The sequence below is a fragment of the Chinchilla lanigera genome, unplaced genomic scaffold, assembly GCF_000276665.1.
Source record: "Chinchilla lanigera isolate Chin_1 unplaced genomic scaffold, ChiLan1.0 scaffold00007, whole genome shotgun sequence".
Lineage (NCBI taxonomy): Eukaryota > Metazoa > Chordata > Mammalia > Rodentia > Chinchillidae > Chinchilla > Chinchilla lanigera.
This window is the reverse complement of record NW_004955408.1, coordinates 29,665,534-29,684,828: the sequence shown is the minus strand read 5'-3', so window position 1 is coordinate 29,684,828 and position 19,295 is coordinate 29,665,534. Positions and strand designations below refer to the sequence as shown.

The window sequence follows — 19,295 nt, the reverse complement described above, 5'->3', positions numbered from 1 at the left end:
AGGTGGACCTAGTGCAGAATCCTTAACTATGGCCCCAGGGTCATGCACACCCCAGGGAACAGAGGTGACCCCTAGAGAGGGCCCCATCCTGAGGTCCTCTTAAAGGGGCCACTTTGAACCTGGCCGACAGTTGAGTTCCGTCTCTACACCAACTTCTCTGGCTTTCAAGGTGATCTTTCAAAAACATCCTCTCTCACCATATGAGCTGCAATATTTTGGGCTGCAAAGCACTGAACCCTAAAATAAATGGGCTTGAGCCCACAGGGACTGGCTCACATCACTGGCAAGTCTGGAGACTTGCCAAGATTGGTTCTAGGTGTTTCAGCAATGGCATCAAGCATGTTATCTGTTTCTCTTACTCTGCTTTCTCCTGTGTATCATTTTGGCAAGAGGTGACAGGGATGAGCTCCACAGCTCTAGCCCACCCATTCCCAGAGGAAAAAGAACTGTTACTGAATAGTTTGGAAAAAAAACCTCAAACCAATAAACCCACATGTAACTTTTTTTTGGACTCATTTGACTGAGTGTCAGTGAACCCATCCAGGCAGTCACACCTTGGGGGAGGGGATCTGTATTCTGAAGGGCCACCCAGTATTTATTCTTTTTTTTTTTTTTTTTTTTAAGCTACATTACTCAGATTTAACTGGAAGAATCACTGCCCGGATGGGTGCTATCATGTTGAGCCTCTGAAATCAGTTACTCTGCTTTCCCAGTATATGCCAGACAGGTTTCCACCCTAGCCGGCAGAGTTCCTGGGAGTCAGGTCAATGCTACCAAGACAGGAATGGTATTTTGCTTTTGGTGGTCATGCTCTGAAGAGATGAAACTGGCAACTAACACCATGAGACCCCCAGCTACACCCAACAGAACTGGGGCACAAACCAAGCGCTTCTGCATAACTTCAGCCTCAGCCCTTTTATTTATTTCTTGAGAGAGGGTCTTCCTAAATTGCTCAGGCTGGCCTTAAACTTGCAGTCTTTCTGCCTCCATCTCCCTCGTAGCTAGGATTACAGGCATGAGCTGCCACACTCAATCCTCTGGCCCTTTTTATCTGAGCTTATGTCCTTTAACACTGTTAACTAGAAAGCTGTGCCCTTCCTTGCAACATTCCTACCTGGGTCTTATGTGCAGTGCACTGTATGCAGGGGTACAAACCCACCACCATCTAAAATGCATGGAGAGTGGAGGGGTTCCACAAAAGAAACAGGATATTTTTGTAGATGCTAGGACAGACATCCTGATACAACCAGTCAAAACCCTTCAGGGATTCCCCAGCTGTCCAGATGAGTCCCTGCACCCTTCACAGGCCCCTAAAACTAGTTTTGGTTCACTGACCCAAGCTGCAGCCACTCCTTTTTTCACTCCACCCCTACCCCATGCTCAGTCATCCTAAAACACAAGAAGCTCTACGTCATCCATCTGGCCCTGGTGTCCTAGAGCGCACCAACTAAGATACTTTCATGGCCAAGGGGTCTATACTGCTTGGTGTAGCCCTCAACCCGCACTACTGTACAATCCTCTCCGCCACAGTGCTGATCACACTTGGTGCCACTGTTCCCACGTCTGCCTGCCTACCAGACTGAGCTCCAAGCTGGCAGGGGCCTGGTCTCCATCTGCGTCCCCAGCTCCCACCATAGAGCTGGGTGGGAAGGTGAGCTTAGTGAACACTTGTTGGGAAATGAATTCTGGGAGATTCCTCTGCCGAGGATTTAAGGTGAACTTAACCCTAGCGAAGTTCCCTGGATGCCTCCCACACAAGGAAGAACATGGGGAAAAGGGTCTCAGTGCCTCAGGGCCCTGCATGTCCATCTGGCATACCTGCCCAGGGATGGGCTTTGGCCTCTGCAAGCTAATACCTATCTGACACCCACCCCAACCCCAGAATTTGGAGCGGAGGGACAAGTGCACTTTAGACCCCAACCTCATGGGGAAGGTCTGACTTTTTCATCTTCGGCTAGCTTCTTTTTTCATCCTGCACTGACCGCTCACCCACCAGAAGAACTTGCGTGAACCCTCCCACTACGCCACCCCTTTGCCATTTCCTTCAAACTGATGAAAGAAGGAACAAGCACTCCACACACCAAGAGGTTGTTTCTACAAAGTTGGTGCTGGGTACCTTCCAGTTGCTGTTAAGACAGCTGCCCAGCTTAGCACCCAGCGCCCACTCCCCTAGCAGCTGAGAGCCCTATCAGTAATCTAGGGGCTCCAGGGGCTCACTAGCTCCTTCAGTGAACTTTTATAACTCCCTGCAAGGCAAGGGTATCACACTTTTCGTAGATAAGGGAAAGACCTGAGCAAAGCCAGTTTAAAGAGCTGCCAGGCTGGGACCTGAACCTGTAACTGGCAACAGCAGAGCTCATGTGCCGTCTGCAGATGTGCCTGACCCAGAGGCAAAGAACAAATCTTTATGGTGGTTACAGTGCATTCTTGGGGAGAGCTGGGGACACTGGAAGCCTATTAAACAGTGGCAAGTTTGCAAAGGCTAGAACAAATTTGTGATCAAACTCCTCTTACCCCCAAATAATCGCGTATGTGGTTCCCCGATCGGTCTTCCAGGCAACTCTCCTTCAAGGCCAGCTACCACTATCTTTGGAAAACCTGCCTTGATATGCGGTGGCTGGTCCCTTCCCACCCTGCCACACCCTCTTCCCAGTATCACCATTCTCTAGGTCTTTCCCCATCTATATGTAATGCTTCAAGGACAAAAGAGAGGGATGCACACGCACCAGCCCAGGGTCAGGCACATAGCAGGCAGCTTGTGAAGAAAGATGTGGGGCAGGTGTTTGTAACAGCAGCTCCCACCTGGCTCACAGGCCACTCCCAAGTTCACATTTGGCAGCCAGATCACCCTGGCCTTGGATAGCTTAAAGACCATCCAGATAGCCTCTCTAGCACAGTCAGAAACAGGCCCACACCCCAGTATCAAGACTGTCTTCCTTATGCCCTGTACTATTTAGGAAACAGAGGAACCCACTGGGTGAACTCAAAGGCCACCAAGGCCTGGTTGCCTAGAAAGACTGCCTTACAGTAAGTCCTAAGCCTTGGAAAGAGAGCCCCTCACCCCCTCTGCCAGGTCCATCTCCAATCCTTTCCCACTTCCAGCTGGGCCAGGGAAGCAGGAACACCTGGAACACCCTGGAACACCAGAGGCAAGAAAGAGGCAGGCAGGGGCAGCTGGCCAGGTTTGTGCTCAGACTGTATTCACAGAGACATGTGGCAGCTTACATTGGACAAAACTGAGTAATAAAAATTAGCTTTAAATATGGAAAAACCAGGGTCCTGTAATCCCATTCTACCCTAACACTGGGACCAGGATGGCTATCACAGTCTGGGAAGGACCAGGGCTGGGGCCCAGGACATACGCACAGCCTTACCCTACCCCCCTCACACGTACACAGATACACACCCACACCCACACATTCTCCATGGGCACACATAGGGAGGGGAAGATTATTGCTGGGCAGATGTGTCTATTTTTATGAGGGGATTCTGGAATGTTGGCCAGAGTTGGCCAGGGACACCCCTACCTCTCCTATGGCCTGGGTTGGAGCATTTTTGAAAGAGGTGTCTTCAGGGCCCAGCATAAGAGACAAGGTGACCTGGGAGCTGGAAGGCAGAGGGGAGACCCACGTGGATCAGTTCGGGCAGTGAACTAATGGGTCTCATGGTCAGTCCAATCTCTGGTCACACTTTGGCACAGGCCTACAGGATAAAGAACCCCCTGGTTCAACTCTGACAATTGCTATAAAGGGACAGTATTGGGCCCTAATCAGTGCAGCCTGAACCCAGAACATCAAGGGCAGGCATGAGCTTCACTCAGAGGTTGGTGGTGGCCAGCACAACGCCACAGGTTTAGGTATCTGGCCTTGCCCCTTCTGAGTGCGGCCAGAGAAGCCTTGACTTTGGCAGTGGCTCCTCCGCTATCTCTTAGCTCTCCCAGCCAGGGCTGACTGCCTTGGAGGCTGAGCCGGAGCGCCAGGTCTGGGGTAGAAATTAAGAACGCTCTGGTTGCTATATACATTCGTACAAATACATAAATACAGAAAGCCCCGAGCCCCACAGAGGAGCTGAAGGGACGCACCTTTGTCCCAAGGATGGCCCAGGCTTTGCCAAACTCGGCCAGGCCAAGGGCTGAGAGGACACTGGGGACAGCTCCGGCTGTGTTCCCCAGGCCACGACTGGAGTGGACAATGGGGAAGACCACTGTGCAAAACTGTAAACAGCACTTGGAGCAGCTGCTACCGCCAACCGCCGGTGGGGGCCTCGGGCTGGGGACTAGAGGCGGGTGGGGAGCTCTTCCTCACTGTCGCTGCAGTTCCCACAGCAGTCCTGGAGGGACAGGAAGACATGGAGGGAGAGAGGCAGAGCAAGTGCTGTTAACGGGGCTGGCCCTGCCAGGACAGGACCGGTGCCACCCAGGGTCACACTCGGAAGACGGCTCTCCACGAAGGGCCTGGAACAGCAGCTCAGGCCACATGAGTGGGCATCAGAGCAAAGGTTTCTGGCAACTGATTTAAGTAAGGGGGACTAGGGAGACCCCAGAATCTGCCAGGGCAGGGCCTCTGTCTAGGCCCTGGATAGGGGATGGGCACAGGGAGACAGACAGCTAAGCGAGGCTGACAGCTTGAAGGGGCCAGGAACTGCAGCAGTGGGGAGGGGCACAGGGAACGGGCACCAGACTTCTTTCTCCCACATCTTGCCTCTGCCATTGAAGGGCTGCCTGGGGCTCCCCGAGGCTGGGCAGCGAGGCTAACCCAGGGGGAGCCCACACTGCTCACCTCTGGAAAGAGAAAAGAGGCCATGAGCCCAGCCACGGGAGGGGAATGAGGCCAGAGACCCTGGGTATGCTGGCAGGGCTGGAGCATGCCCACCCCCAGCACAGGTTGGCACAGGCTGTGCCTCCCACTCCCCATCCCCTGAAGCCAGGCTGGGAGCCCAGGTAGGATACTGCCAGAGCTTACCTGGCGGCTGAAAAATCTCTGCAGCAGTCCCTTCTTAGGTGGTGCAGGTGGCTGGCCCTTCCAGTCCAGGTCTGGGGGAACTGAGCCATCTAGCCCAAAGACATTCAGCTCCTGGAAGCACTCAGTCTCCACCATCTGCCAAAGAACAGGCAGCGGTGAGAGCTACCCCCAAGGCTGTCCCCCTGGAGCCCCTCTCACCAGTGGAGCAGGTCCTACCTCGTTCTGCCAGGGGATAGGCACGCTGCCTGTGGCAAACTTCTGGTAGAAGTCCTGGTCGGTTGGCTCTAGCTCTACTCCCTTAACGGTGGAGAACTGTTCAATGTCCAGAACATCTTTGCAATAAATAGCCTGGGGCTGGGGGGGAAAAATGTACTCATCAGATAAAAAAATCACAAGTGTAGGAGCACACTCATGTGCATGCACACATATAGAGAGGGAAGGCAGCTCAACCTTGAGTCCCACTGTGGCCCTTAGCCTGGTTCTGCCCAGACACCTGTAAAATCTGGTCAGCAACCTGGTACCCCATGCATTTCCCAAGCACTACACTCTCTTCTGTCCAAGGCTAACTTCTCCCTCTGTTTCCTCTTCTGCATAGAGATTATTATCCCTTATTGGTCAACGAGTGAAGCCGTGTACAGACCTGATGCTGCCCCACTGTCCCTTGCTCTGCACAAGGTTGCTTAGCTACGTGGCTGTGAAGGGGAGTGGAGAATGAAACTGCTAGCCCCATGCAGGGCCTGCAGCAGATGTGTCCCCCATCCTGAGATGTCCAGCAGCTTGCTCTATCCCCTCTCATAACCAGAGGACTGGAATGGTTCATTGCCTTCCCAGTGCCCTGCTAGGAGGCCCCCTCAGCCTCAGAAGGCCACTTTCCCATCTTTATGGTGGTTTTTTTTTTGGTCTTTTTGAAACAGGGTCTTACTATGCAGTTCAGGCTGGCCTTGAGTTCACTTTGTAGCCCAGGCTGGTCTCAAACTCGCAACGATCTTCCTGCCCCAGCCTGTCGAGTGCTAGGATTACAGGCATGCGCCACTATGCCCGGATTTTATGGTGTTTTGTAAATCCTATTACTAAGGTTATCAATTAAAATACCATCATCATGGGGCTGGGGATGTAGTGAGCTCAGTGGTACAGCATGTGCTTGGTAGGCCCTGGGTTCAATCCCCACTGTGTACGTGCGAGTATGCATGGACACCCCCCCATATAGATATATTCATCATGCAAAATGGTACAACTACTTTGGAAAAAGTACGGCAGTTCTCCCAAAAGGTTAAACAGAGCTAGCCTATGACCTAGTAGTTCTATACTAGGTATAATACCAAGAGAAATCATATCTGTTCACACAAAAAAATCTGTACAATAAGTGCAGAGCAGTCAGGCATGGTGGCAAGTGCCCCTCATCCTAGTTATTCAGGAAGCTGAGGCAAAAAGATTGCTTCAGTCCACAAAGTTGAGACCATCCTGAGCAATACAGCAAAACTCTGTATCAGAAAATAAAGAATGCTCGTAGCAACATTCTTCCTAAGTCAAAAAAGTGGAAATAACCCTAATTCTATCAATTTATAAATAAATAAAATGTATTATTACTTATAACATGGGATATTATTCAGCCTCAAAAAGGAATGAAATACTGATACATACAATGCAGATGAACCTTAAAAAGCATGCTAACTGCCAGGTGTGGTGGTGCATGCCTATAATCCCAGCACTTAGGAGGCTGAGGCAGGAAGATCACCAGGAGTTCGAGGCTAGTCAGGGCTACATAGTGAGTTCAATGCCAGCCTGAACTATGTAATAAGACCTTATCTCAAAAACACAAAAACAGAGCCGGGTGTGGTAGCTCATGCCTGTAATCCCAGCACTCGGGAGGCTGAGGCAGGAGGATCATTGTGAGTTTGAGGCCAGCCTGGACTACAAAGTGAGCTCAAGGCCAGCTTGAACTGCATAGTGAGACCCTGTCTAAAAACAAAACATACTGAGAAGCCAGTCACAGAGGACCATATATTGTATGATTCCATCCATATATGTGAAACATCCAAAATAGGCAAATATATAGAAATATATAGAATATATCAGTGATTGCCACAGCTGGCAGACAGAACAGCAATGACTGCTAATGGGGACAGGTTGGTGGGGTTTTTGTGGGGGGGGTGATAAAAATATTCTAAAATGTATTGTGGCATAGTTGTACAAATATGCCATACTAAAAATCACTGAATTACATACTTTATATAGGTGAATTACATGTGAGTTAAATCTCAAAAAAGCTGTTAAAAAATATGATCTTGTCTCCCTAGTGTAAGAACCTGAAAGAGTAAATAAAACCCAAAACGTACAATAGATAATATGAAAGGGAAAGAAATTGCTCACAGGAAGGAACTGGGATGAGGGAAAGAAGAAAAAGAAGGAAGGCAATGTGTGTGTGTGTGTGTGTGTGTGTGTGTACAAGGATAGCTGGAATAACTGTACTGCTAATGTCTGGTGGCTTATTGAAAGGAACAGTTAATGCTTAATTTTTTTTTTTTATTTTGATGAATTTTGCATGCTTATATCTGGTAATCTAGGCAACTGATATGAAGACAATATGCAATAGAACCACCACTGGTGAATTCCTGGTCATTTTGTTTAGTGAAACTCTGTATCATCTCTAATTTTTTTAATTATTATTGTTTTATTCCCTTTAATGGTTTGATCAATCTTTCATTCTTACATCTGGTAACCTGAACAACTTCGTTGAAGATAACAATATGTGATATAACAACCACTGTTAATTTCTATCATTTTGTTTTGAAACCCTGTGTCATTTTAAATGTTTTTGCTTTGTTTTTTGTCTGTGATGTTGGTATTTAGCTACTGTTCTTTTTTTTTTTACTGTTCTCTTTAAAATTAAAAAAAAATATGATCATTAAGCTTACTTTTCATCTATTGCTTCTGGAAAGTTAAAACTCCCAGACACTGACTTTTGTCTCTAACTTAGAACTTAAAGGTCCAGAGGCAGTGCAGTTATTTCAAAGTTACATGAGACAATGTGCACAGGAAGTAGGAGTGAACCTGAGCAGCAGCACTGGCCTCGGGCAGGCTAATGGAGGTCTGGACTTCTTGGTTCAAGAATAGCCTATGAAAACTGGAATTGAGGCCTATAATAGAAGACAGTCACAAGAGGCAGTGGTTGGGGCTGGGGATTTAGCTCATCAGCACAGCGCCTACCTGGCAAGCGTGAGGTTGTGAATTCGATTCCTGGTACCAGAAAAACAAACAAACAAACAAACAAGAGCAGTGGCTCCCTAGCTGACCTCCCCACTTACACACATACCCTCTGTGATCCACTCCCCACACTTCACTTTCCTATTTAAAGCACTCAGGTTGCCCTGTCATGCTTAGGATATGACCATCTTTCTCTTTCCCTGCACACACTCATTCGGGGCACACTGGCCTCCACCTTGCTCTTTTATCTTACTAGGCTACTCTCTGCTCTAAGACCCAATGCCTGGCTGTTCCTTTGGTTCTGGAATGCTTACTTTACCTTCCCCACCAACTTTTGGCTTAGCTCTCTTTTACTTATTTTTAGTGTCTGCTTAATCACCAGCTCCTCAGAGACCACCCTAAAATTACTATCAACCCCCCCCCCCATTGGGTTGTCTTCTTAGCCTGCTTTATTTTTCATTGTTGGACTTAGCATTACCTGAAACTTTCTCACTTAGTGGTTTATGTTGGTGTCTTTCCTCTAGAACAGAAAGATAGACCTGGATCCTGTGGACCTCATTATCTCCAAAATCTGGCACATATGAGCACTCAGATATTTGTCAAATGAATAAACAAATGTGTGGTTGACAATCATCAACCTGGCCTGTCCATCACCTTCCAGCCTCCCCAGTGAGCCTGGTAAATTATCACAGGACCCAGTCCTCATTTACATGGGAGGGAGGCAAGCACATGGCCTAATCCTGGCCAATCAGAGCCTTCCCTGTAACATTACACACAGAGAGCCCTGAATTCAGGGAAAGGGATACAGTCAACAGATCAAGGCAGGGCCAAGAGATGGAGAATCTTGGCAACACAGCATGAAACTCTGATGTTGGCCCTACTCTGGGACTTTCTTATGAAACAAACCAACAAACTTCACATTTGGCTTGACTAAGTTGGAGCTGGGTTTCTGCCACTTTCCTTTGGGAAATGGATTGGCAGTGGTCAAGGTGGGCATGTGATACAGTTGTGGTCAGTGAGGGTCCTCTGAGCAAACAGAAGTAATGAGCCATCAGCCTTAAGATGTTTTTCCCCTTTAGGATTTCCCTCAAAATTCCTGGGCAACAGCTGCTCTCTGTCTACAGGGATGTGTACTGGTAGGTCGTGGGCTTGATCTGCTGGGGCCATCACTGCCAATCCCTGGGGAAAGCTGCCCGACAGTGATGACCACATAATCTACAGTGTGTGTGGGGGTGGACAGTGAATTTCTTCAACACTCTCAGGGCTACCCCACCTCCACCCTTCCCCGTCCAGGTATGCCAAAAGCCAGACCTATCTTGGGGTTTTCATTTTTCTGAGAGTAATGATGTGTGTGGGGGTGTTAGGTCGGATTTTCTAACATATTGAAAGTGCCCTCCCCATACTCAAGGGTCCCCAGCCCCACCCCAGCTTGGCCCTGCCCTCCGCAGGAACGGGCTGCACTCACATCAGGCTTAAAGGGTGGTTCTAGCATGCCTGCTCCCAGCCGCTTGAAGTTCAGCTTTTTGAAAAGAGGGTGCTCCTTCACCTCTTGGGCGCCGGCCCCACGACACCCCAGGCGCTCCACAGGGTCCTTGCAGAGGAGCTGTGGGGGGGCATGGGTGGTCAGGGTGCCCAAGTGTGGGCAGGCAAGTGATGCCCCAGCTCCAGCCCCAGCCAGTCAGGCGTCCCACTTGCTGTGATACCTGGGAACAGAGGGAGCAGGCCTGCGGGGAAAAGCGCTCTGAGTATTCTTCAGGCACCTCCTTCACCAACCGCTCCACCTCCTCCCGCTTGATCTTCTTCTTCCTCTGCTGGAAGGGTGACTGGCCTGCGATCATCTCGTACAGGAGGCAGCCTAGTGCCCACCAGTCAGGGCTGAACGTGTACCGCTCGTTCTTCACCACCTCTGGAGCTGGGCAGGGCACAGAACCAGGGCTGGGTAGATGGAGGGGTACAGAGGCCTTGGGCCGCAAGAATGCCCAGCACATATGAATTGAGGGCACATGAATTGAGGGCACTGACTCAAACACCCCCTGGCCAGGGAGGCCATTATCAACTTGTTGGGGACCTCATCAAATACAGAACATACATCTCAACAAAGGGAGCTGATGTGGTCTGCAGGGTGCCACACCTAGGGTCCCCAGCTCTTCTGATTTTTTCTTTCTTTCTTTTCTTTTTTTTTGGTGTGGTGCTTGGGATGAAACCCAGGGCTTTGTGCAGTCTAAGCAAGCACTCTACCACTGAGCTACACCACAGTGCTCAAATGCTTATTTTTTACATAACGCTTTCTGGCTTATGAAATGTTGGCAACCAATTCAAACTGTTCCATGATTTTACTTCAGTATTAATGTAGGCCAAATTGGGCCCTTGTGGTTACTAGTTTGCAACTTCTGGATTTCATGAGAGAGAAGAGAGGGCCGAAACTCCCACTTGCTGATACCTCCTACCTGCCGGGGCAGGCACCTGAGGAGTTTTCTCTCAACTATCTCTTTTCATCTCTAGGCAACCCTGGGAGGCAGCTCTGATGATCCTTTCACAGCAGAGAAAAAGAGAGGCTGGGAGAAGAGGAATCTCTAGCACCAGGGCACCACAACAGGCAAGCGGTAGAATCTCTTGGGCCAGGACTCTGTCTACTTCGTGATGTGGTCCCAAAGTTGCGGGGGCATAGGACCACTGCCCTGTACCACAAATGGCCACACTTACTCCACACATGGGCAATCCAGCACAGGCAGGGCTAAAGCCATGGAAATAGGTTTGGTTTTCTTCTTCTCCCTGCCCTGGTAGCCCTGCTGGCCCAGCTAACTGTATGAGCTCAATAAGCATTTAGTAAATGAAAGGTGTATGGGCTGGGGATATGGCTCAGCAGTACAGCACCAGCCTGGCAAGTGAAAGGTCCTCAGTTTGATTCCCAGTACCAAAAAAAAAAAAAAAAAAAAAAAAAAAAAAAAGAATGAAAGAAGTAGATTCATAATGGTGGGTTTCTGGTTGGGGGTCTTGGTCTCCTAATCCACAAAAGAGGAACATCAGTATGGGCTCTTTCTACTCCCTCAGGCCCAAAATATCTCCATACAGAAGGTGATAGATAAGGCCCAGGACAATGAAGGGACTCACAAGGCTGGTGGCCTAGGACAGAGGGAGACTTACCCATGTAGCCCACAGTGCCCACACGACCTTTGATGGTCTGACCCTCAGGCACATGCACAGCCAGTCCCAGGTCAGAGATGCGGATATGGCCTGAATGAGAATGGAGAAGCAGGTGGGCCTATTGGAGACCAGGCCTCCCCAACTCACCCAGCCCCACCCTTGTCCCTCCCCACCCACCGTGGTCATCCAGAAGGATGTTCTCTGGCTTCAGGTCCCTGTGGGGGAAAGAAGGGCAGGGTCAGCTGCTATTTATTTTGCCAATAAGCCTGACAGGCTCGGCCCCTCCTAGCTCAACTGCCAAGTGACAGATGACTCTGCTCTCCCAGGCAACAGCCCTGACTCAGAATGGCAGATGAAAGATTTACAGTGCCAGGACTCCTGAGATCTTCCTAGGTGAGTGAAAGGTGACTCTCACCCAGAGAGGACTTCCTAGACATCACCAGTGTTGAGGAGCTCCCTCCTGTTTGGTAGCTGATTCTACCATCCCTCTGTCATGCAGGGCCATTCCTTTATCCCCTCATGAGGTTGTTATGAGGCTAAAGTGAAATCATCACCAGTCACCATCATAACCAAAGTCTCCACTACTGAGCCAACCTCCAAGGTAGGAGGGATAGTCTCTGCTTAGCACAAAAGAAAACAGTGTTGTTAGTGCAAGGAGCTGACTGACCCAAGGTCACACAAAGGGTAACAAAACCAGGATTCACACATAACAGTTGGCTAGACCTCACAGCCTAGGTCTGAGCCACTGAAGTCAGCCCACTGCGGGGGTGTGTTGAGCCCTGAGCCAGTTACTGCTGTGGCCAACTCACACCTTTGGCACACCAATAGCCTTTTGCTGTTGACCTGATTGACAGGGTTGGCTACCTCCATCCATACCAGCTACAGCCCCTGGAGATGGGCCAAGCCTGGGAGAGCTGCTACAGAAGCTCCACCCCACCTGTACACGATGCGTTCCCGATGCAGGTCCTCCAGCCCGCAGCAGATCTCAGCAGCATAGAAGACGGCACGTGCTTCAGGGAAGCCAGCCTGGCCCATGTGGTAGATGTGGAACTTGAGGTCACCTCCATTCATCAGCGTCAGCACTAAGCACAGTGCATCCTTGGTCTCATAGGCATAGGCTAAGCTCACCTGCAGCCAGGGGATTGGAGCCCTCAGGCAGGAACTTGGGGCTACCTGGGGGCAGGGCTAACACCAGCGGCCCAAAATATCCTTGTGGATGCCACTCCTTGGGGCTCCGAGTCCTTCCCAGGCCACCTTTCCTGGACAATGGCGAGGGTGAGAAGGGGAGGCCTAGAGGAGTGGGGTAGGGTGGAGGGCAGTCCCTTTGTTGGTGGGGACTTTAGCCTGGAGGGCAGGATGAACCAGCATGACCAAGACGAAGGGAGAGGTCTCCTTTCTGTACTTACTACAAACCTACTGTTCACTTTCTCCAGGATCTGCTTCTCATTAAGAGCCATGGCCTCCCCTTTCCGCTTCTTGATCCGTTTCTTCTCCAGCTTCTTGCAGGCATACATCTTGCCTGTTGCCCGCACCTGGCAGGCACACACCTGTGGCAGGGGTAGACGGGCAAATGGAGACCAGCCATGCTCTTGGGGTAGAGGGACAGGTGCAGGTCCACCCTAGCCACCTTGTACACTCTGCTGGGGCACTGGCCTGACCACTCACCTCCCCAAAGCCACCTTTGCCAAGGACACGGTACTGCCTGAAGGTGTTTTTCGTCACGGGCTGCCTGTGGGCAAGAGTTAAGGGAGCAAATGTTGGCTGAGAAGGGCTCAGGGACCAGGAAGAGCCTTCACTGGCCTAAACTGGCTCAGTCTGGGAGGAGCTTACCTTTCCAGCCACTTCCACTGCAGGAAACGGTTGAAGTAGATGCTGTCGAGGTAGTCAGCAAAAGGGGCCATGCTCAGGTACTCATGGGTCAGCCTATTGGAAGGACCAACCCATAGATCAGCCTGACTTCCTGATTCTTGGCTTGATGGTCCAGGCCTCCTGTGACGTGCACGCTCAGCCCACAAAGCATCATCCATGGCTAACCCTCAGGATAAGCCACTGAGCAAGGAGCCATACATTTGGTGCTGAAGGTGAGGAAGCCAAAGACATGAGCCCAACGGCCAAAGTTAAAGTGTGGGCCAGGGCCAGGGCAAGAAGCTGAGCTGTTCAGAGCCCTCTGGGCCCAGAGAAGCCCTCTCCTCTAAGTGTAATTCCAGGCCTGTAAGCAGGGAGGCTTACCGGGTCAACTCCTGGAAGAGGTCTTTGCAGGGGCCCTGCTCCAGCCGCTGGGCGCAGTTAGTCACCAGCTGCAGGGGGACCTCAGGGATGAGGTCAGGACCCTGGAGACAGGCCACGGACAGGTCAGTGCAGGGGCTCGCTTGGACAGCTGCCCACTCCCTGGGCAGAGTTGCCAGGTATCTCCGCTGGTCACAGTGTGGCTGCTGGCGGGTGCTGCGCTGGCTGCCCAGTTGTTGGACTCCCTTCCTTTCCTCCCTCCCGAGGCAGCGAGAGGCAGAGCTGTTGGCAGGCCGCCTGGCCTGAGCTCGGCTCACCCCCTGGGCTCCATGCCTGCGGTGCTGCCTGGAGCAGCTCCAAGGCACTCACTGCCCAGGCTGTGGTCACTCCTCTCCCTGTTGTCACTGAGCCCTGAGCCCGGCCTGCTGCCATCATCTCTCCATCACTGCTCACTCACCGTATGGCTCAGAAAATTCTGCATTAGCCGCCGCCCACATGCCTTCCGCTTCTCATCAGGGGTCACCTCGTACTCGGCCTGCAGGGTGAGAGGCAGAGAAACCTGGGGTCTGGACAGAGCAATGGGTGTGGGAGAACAGGGCACAGTGGCGGGGACCTCCACCTGCCCGCCCTTGGTTTTGGGCTGGGTCTGGGGCAGGCTGCACTCACCACCCCATCCAGGAAGGCAATGCAGCGTGTCAGCTCAGGCCTCGTGGTGCAGAACTCTCGGAACAGCAGGCGCCCAATGGGCTGCCGCTCACACAGACTGTGGTAGTCACGCTCTGCAGGCCAAGATGGGAGCTGTTGGGGTCACAATCCTGGAGCCCATTGGTAGGGCACTTCTGCCTACACCGCAAGTCCTGGGCCCCAACAGATTGCGGCCCTGCAGAATGGCCACCATTATCTCCTTTAGGGCTCTCACCACCACCCTGAGGTAGGCACTGAGCCATTCACAACGTAACTTGGGACTGTGAGGTCCAGCGAGGTTAACTGAATAGATCAGTGCACACAGTCAGTAGCCTGAGCGCCGAAGCCCAGGCACCCACCTCCCCCTCCATCTCCTGATTCGCACAACTTGTGTATGTCAGTGCTAGGGCTGGGTGTGGTCTGTGAGGTTCCTGCCCAGCCTGGGGCTAGGCCCACACCTGTTGCCTGCCTGGCGAAAGTGCGAGAGGAAGTTGTGGCTTCCGGCGTGCTCTCGGCTGGGGCTCCTTCCCAGGCAGAAGCAGCAATGGTATACTCTGCCCACACACAGGGCTTCAGAGGGGGCCCAGACAACCTTAGGTGCTACTCAGACCTCAGGACTCTATGAAGATAAACAGGAACTGGGGGCCTGGGTCATTCTGTCCCCTCCCAGAAAGAATCCTGTCACACTGCCCTGGCTTTGCTGGGTACCCTCTGGGCTGGGCTAGGTGGGGCTGATAAGCAAAGGCTGGGGGCTCTCAACACTGTCAGTCTAGGGATACTCCCTCTAGCCAGGGCCCCTGCTCGAGCTGGGCTGGCTCTCCCTTCAGCTGCTTCTCTCAGCTGCCCCCCACCTGCCTCTGCCCTCCTCTGCCTTCCTCCCAATATCCACTTCAACTGACCCCAGTCAGCCCTGTTCACTTTCTGCCCTCCACCCACCCCAAGCCCAGGAACTGAAACTAGGCTGGGTGGTGCGGCCTCAACCTCCCTGGTCATCATATTCCCCCAACCTTGCCCCTGTGCCCCAGGACAAGGTCTCAGGGGAGGCTTCCTTTGAACCAAGGGTCTCCTCTGCTTCACTAGTCCCCAGTCTCCACCCAGGTCTCACCGAAGCTGAGCCGCAGCTCTTCGCACTGGCTGATGTGGGGGAACTGAAGCATCTGCCGCCATTTCTTGCTTTTGCCTTTGCGACTTCCACCTCCACCTGCAGAAGCAATCAGGCACTGGGTCTCTCAGGTCCTGTTGCCACTGTGACTTCCCCTGATCTGCAGTGTGGTTCAGTGGCCTTCAGGGCCCAGTCAAGGCCCAGCCTGCCTGGGGAGGCACCTTGGGCCTTCCTCCACATGCTCCAGCATGCTCTTGTTTGGTTCCAGGACACATAAGGTCCGTCTGGACTTTCCTAGTAGGGCTGAGAAGGCCCAGGCGGGCAGTGAGTCCATTTTGGCAACAAACTCGGCCTCAGGTGCTTCCCCCTCGGTAGGGGTTACTCGGGTGAAGAAAACAGCAAGGGCATCACAGTTGGGGGAACTGCAAAATTCAAGGCTCACAAGGGAGAGATTTCAGGTCATCTCAGGTAGGCTGGAGATGCCATGGGCAGAGGGCAGCCTGGGCCACCAGGGAGGCTCCCAGGCCTGTCCCACCAAGCTCTGCATCACAATTATTTCCCTTTGCCTCTCCCACCCATGAGCAAAGTGGTGGTGGGAAGGCTGGCAGTCAGGTCCCTCATCCCCTACTCCGCACACAGGGCTTCACTGACCTTGATGGCTGCCTTGTTTTACCTAGGGGACCCCCTAATGGTAACTGCTGAGACCGCATGGTAGGAGCTGAAATGCCTACAGAGCCTGACAGGTACAGTAAATGTGGATCACATATAAGCCAACAGGGAGTGGTGGGGAGTATAGTGAACTGGACTAGGAAATGACCCCTCCAATAGAAGGAGCTACAACACAACTCCTGTGGATTTCTTGGCTGCTGCTAAAAAGAAGTACTGGCTCAGTGACTGACCAGCTCACCTGATTTTCCAAAAGCAACTGGAAATCCAGACTGTCATGTGAAATACCTGTTCCTATTTGACTGTAAAAACAAAACAAAACAAAACAAAAAACCACTGCTGCCAAATAACTAAAACATGTCAGAGAGCTAGTTAGATGTGGCCTATGGGCCACCAGGGTGAGACAGTAGAAGAGGACTGCCTTGGAGCCTCACAGACCTGGGGTGGAATCTCCACCTCACACTAAACCCATCTCTTGCCCTCTAAGACTCTCAGTTGCTCTCTGTGTATTTCAGAGCCCAGGCTACCTCCAGAGGTGTGAGGGTGAATAGGAGTCTATACCCACTAGGGCTGAAGCAAGATGCAGACCCCAGCTCCAACATAGTGGCAACCACTTTCCCCTTCCTGGCCTCAGTTTCCGTCAGGTTTTCCAGTCTTGTCTCCATCCAACCTGGGCAGAGATAGGTGGTGGTAGGAGGAGGAGCCAGCTTCTAAGGAGGGGGGAGGACAGTGTCACTCAATAACAGAAGGGGCCCGGAGGCGGAAGTATTGCAGGTAGCCCTTCTGCAGCCTACACCCCGTGTAACCCCACACTCATTGCTTCACTGTGAATGAGCAACAGATCTCCACCCCTAACGCTGCTCAAGGCCTCCCCAGAAGGGGAACTCCTCCCTCACCCCCACAGGGTCCCTAGCCAACCCTAGCCCAACCCTCCATCAGCCTGCCTTCCCCACCAGTTACTTCCTCCTCCCCCTCCTCCCAGCCACATCAAGGCAGCAGCAAAAAAATCACATGCAAATATCCTGTCCTGGAACTGTAGTAGAATCTGTGGGGCTCCCCTCCACCCTACCCTGGTTCCCTTTGTGCTCTGGGAATCCAGGAAAGGAAGGAGATTCAAGTAAAGGCTCCCAGCCCCAATGTGGTCCCATTTCACCCTCACAGCAACTACCAGATTGGGCCCAGTCTTATGACAAAACTCAGGGTCTGAGTAAAGGATCAGTTTGCCTGCAATCACAAAGCCTGGAGGTAACAGTGGCAGGATTCAAACGCAGCTCCCACAACTCAAGTTTCTTTCCCACCTCTTATATGCCTGGCATTTACTAAGTGCCAAAAGTATACACTCACCAAGGGTTCCCCAACTACTTAGGGCCTCAGACCATTTGGGAACCTGACAAAGACCCTGGCCCCAAGCTGTCAGCCAGCTCATGAAATGATTCCAACACAGCCAGTCCATTGATCCAGGTTCAGCAATCAGTGACAATGAGGATTTCCTTTGATCTTTACATCTTATTCCCTAATCATTCTGCAAAAAGGGATACTGAAGTTGGGAGAGAAGAGACTTGTCTAAAGCTCTGCAAGTGGGCAGGGCAGAGCCAGATTAGGATAAGGGCTCTCTATTGGAGGCACAGGGGGTGGGCTGGTCATCCTATCCATACTTTGCTCAGGGCCCGACAAAGCTTATCCAAAGATGCTCACACCATCTGGCTAAGCAAAGCAGTGCCCTGAGCAAGACTGAGGGCTTTAGTGGCTAAGGCCTTAGGAAGGGAGGCCAGCTGGGCTCTCCACCCCTCCTCCCTGGCTGGCTGGATGACGAGGCAGAACAGAATCGGCAGATGCCCCCAGAGGCCGAGAGGAAGGCCCAGCCCCAGGACTTGATAAGGGACCGGAGATAAGACAGGCTCCCCGGGCACTAAGGACTCAGCCTGCCAAACTCATTTCCAGACAGCACCTCCCCAGGGTGACACAAACTGGGTGGGCAGGCAACACCAAGTGCTATACCCAGCTGGGGGCTCCTTTCTGCTTCTAATGGACGGTATAGGACATTCCAGGTCGTACCCCTGGGTCAATTACAGTCTTGCTGTGTGATCTGGGGTTTGTGTTTGGTCTGAGCTTCAGTTTCCCACCTGTAAAATGGGGCAGAAAGATGAAGCAGATGACTCATTCAGCCTGGGAGCCCAGCAAAAAGTGGAAAAAAATGTCATCATCTCCAGGTCCTAGAGTTCCAAAAAGAAGTCTTATTCACTGATGGTTGCCCAGCATCCTGGATAGGGTGGGGCACAGTGCAGCTGTACAAGGATTATGTTATTGAGTTGGCCATGGCAGGTGAGAGACAGACTAACCACAGGGCAGGGAGAATCAGTTTTAGTTCTGTGCCTCCCCGGACCCTGACAGCACAGGTGCCAAATAAAATCTGGAATGAGAACCATGAACACACACACACACACACACACACACACACACACCACACACCACACACAGAGGCATGCAAACTGGGCCCACCAGACTGGCTCCCCCATCCAGGCCGTTGCACTTACAGTGGTTCTAACAGTCCATAAGGCAGGGCTCCCAATTATTTCTGTGTGTGTTTACCCCAGCGAATCATAGACTTTCTGAGAGCAAAAATCGTGACCCATTACATTAACCTCTGTCTTTTAGTGTCCTGAGGCTCCTAGCAAGTGGCCGTCTGTTGGTAGCATATGGTGCGATCAGGAGTTTTCCCAACTCCAGTGGGCAATGCTATGCAAAGGCTCCGGTCAGTCATTCTCCGACCTTTACCGAACACCAACTTTGTGCCATCAGGGGTCTGGGCCTGGGGCACGTGGGGTAACTCCTTGCCTCTCACTTAGAGGAGGTCTCAGAGAGGCTCTCCTGCGGCTCAGGTCCTACCCTTCCCTCTTGCTCCCTCCTTCCCTCACCTCTTCACACTCCCTCCTTCCCCACCCGCCGGGAGGGCGGCGGCCTGACCCCCGCCCCTTCGTGGGGCCCAGCTCCCGTGGGCAGGTGCGAAGGAGGAGGACCATGAGCCGGAAGGGCTCGTGTCTGCCTGGGGTTCGGGTGGCGGAGCCTGCGGCCCTAGGGGATCTGACGGCTGGGGCGCTCGGCTGAGCTCAAAGGCCCTTGTCCGCGCTGCCCGTACCCGGGCCCGGCCATCCTCCGGGCAGCCTCACCTTCCCTGGCCTTGAGTAGCACTGTGTTCGCTACGATGTTCTCGAGCTCCATGGGCTGCAGCGGAGCCGGCTCACCGGACCGCGCCGCCGGCTGGGATCGCGGGAGAGCCGGGGCCGGATGGCGAGCGGCAGGGCAGGGCA

At 52.3% G+C, this 19,295-nt stretch overlaps 1 protein-coding gene across 1 annotated transcript; it reads right to left on the bottom strand.

Annotated features, from left to right (window-relative positions):
- Positions 1–603: 603 nt before the first annotated feature.
- On the bottom strand, positions 604–19,295 carry Grk6 (G protein-coupled receptor kinase 6; the record flags this gene model as incomplete). The annotated part of the gene is given in 16 exon segments (XM_013509839.1): positions 604–4,331; positions 4,962–5,096; positions 5,178–5,315; positions 9,631–9,768; positions 9,869–10,077; positions 11,310–11,399; positions 11,487–11,524; positions 12,247–12,437; positions 12,716–12,856; positions 12,975–13,038; positions 13,140–13,232; positions 13,539–13,639; positions 13,993–14,070; positions 14,202–14,314; positions 15,325–15,420; positions 19,155–19,295. Coding segments are annotated over 16 exon segments (1,770 nt in total). The 3' UTR covers positions 604–4,238.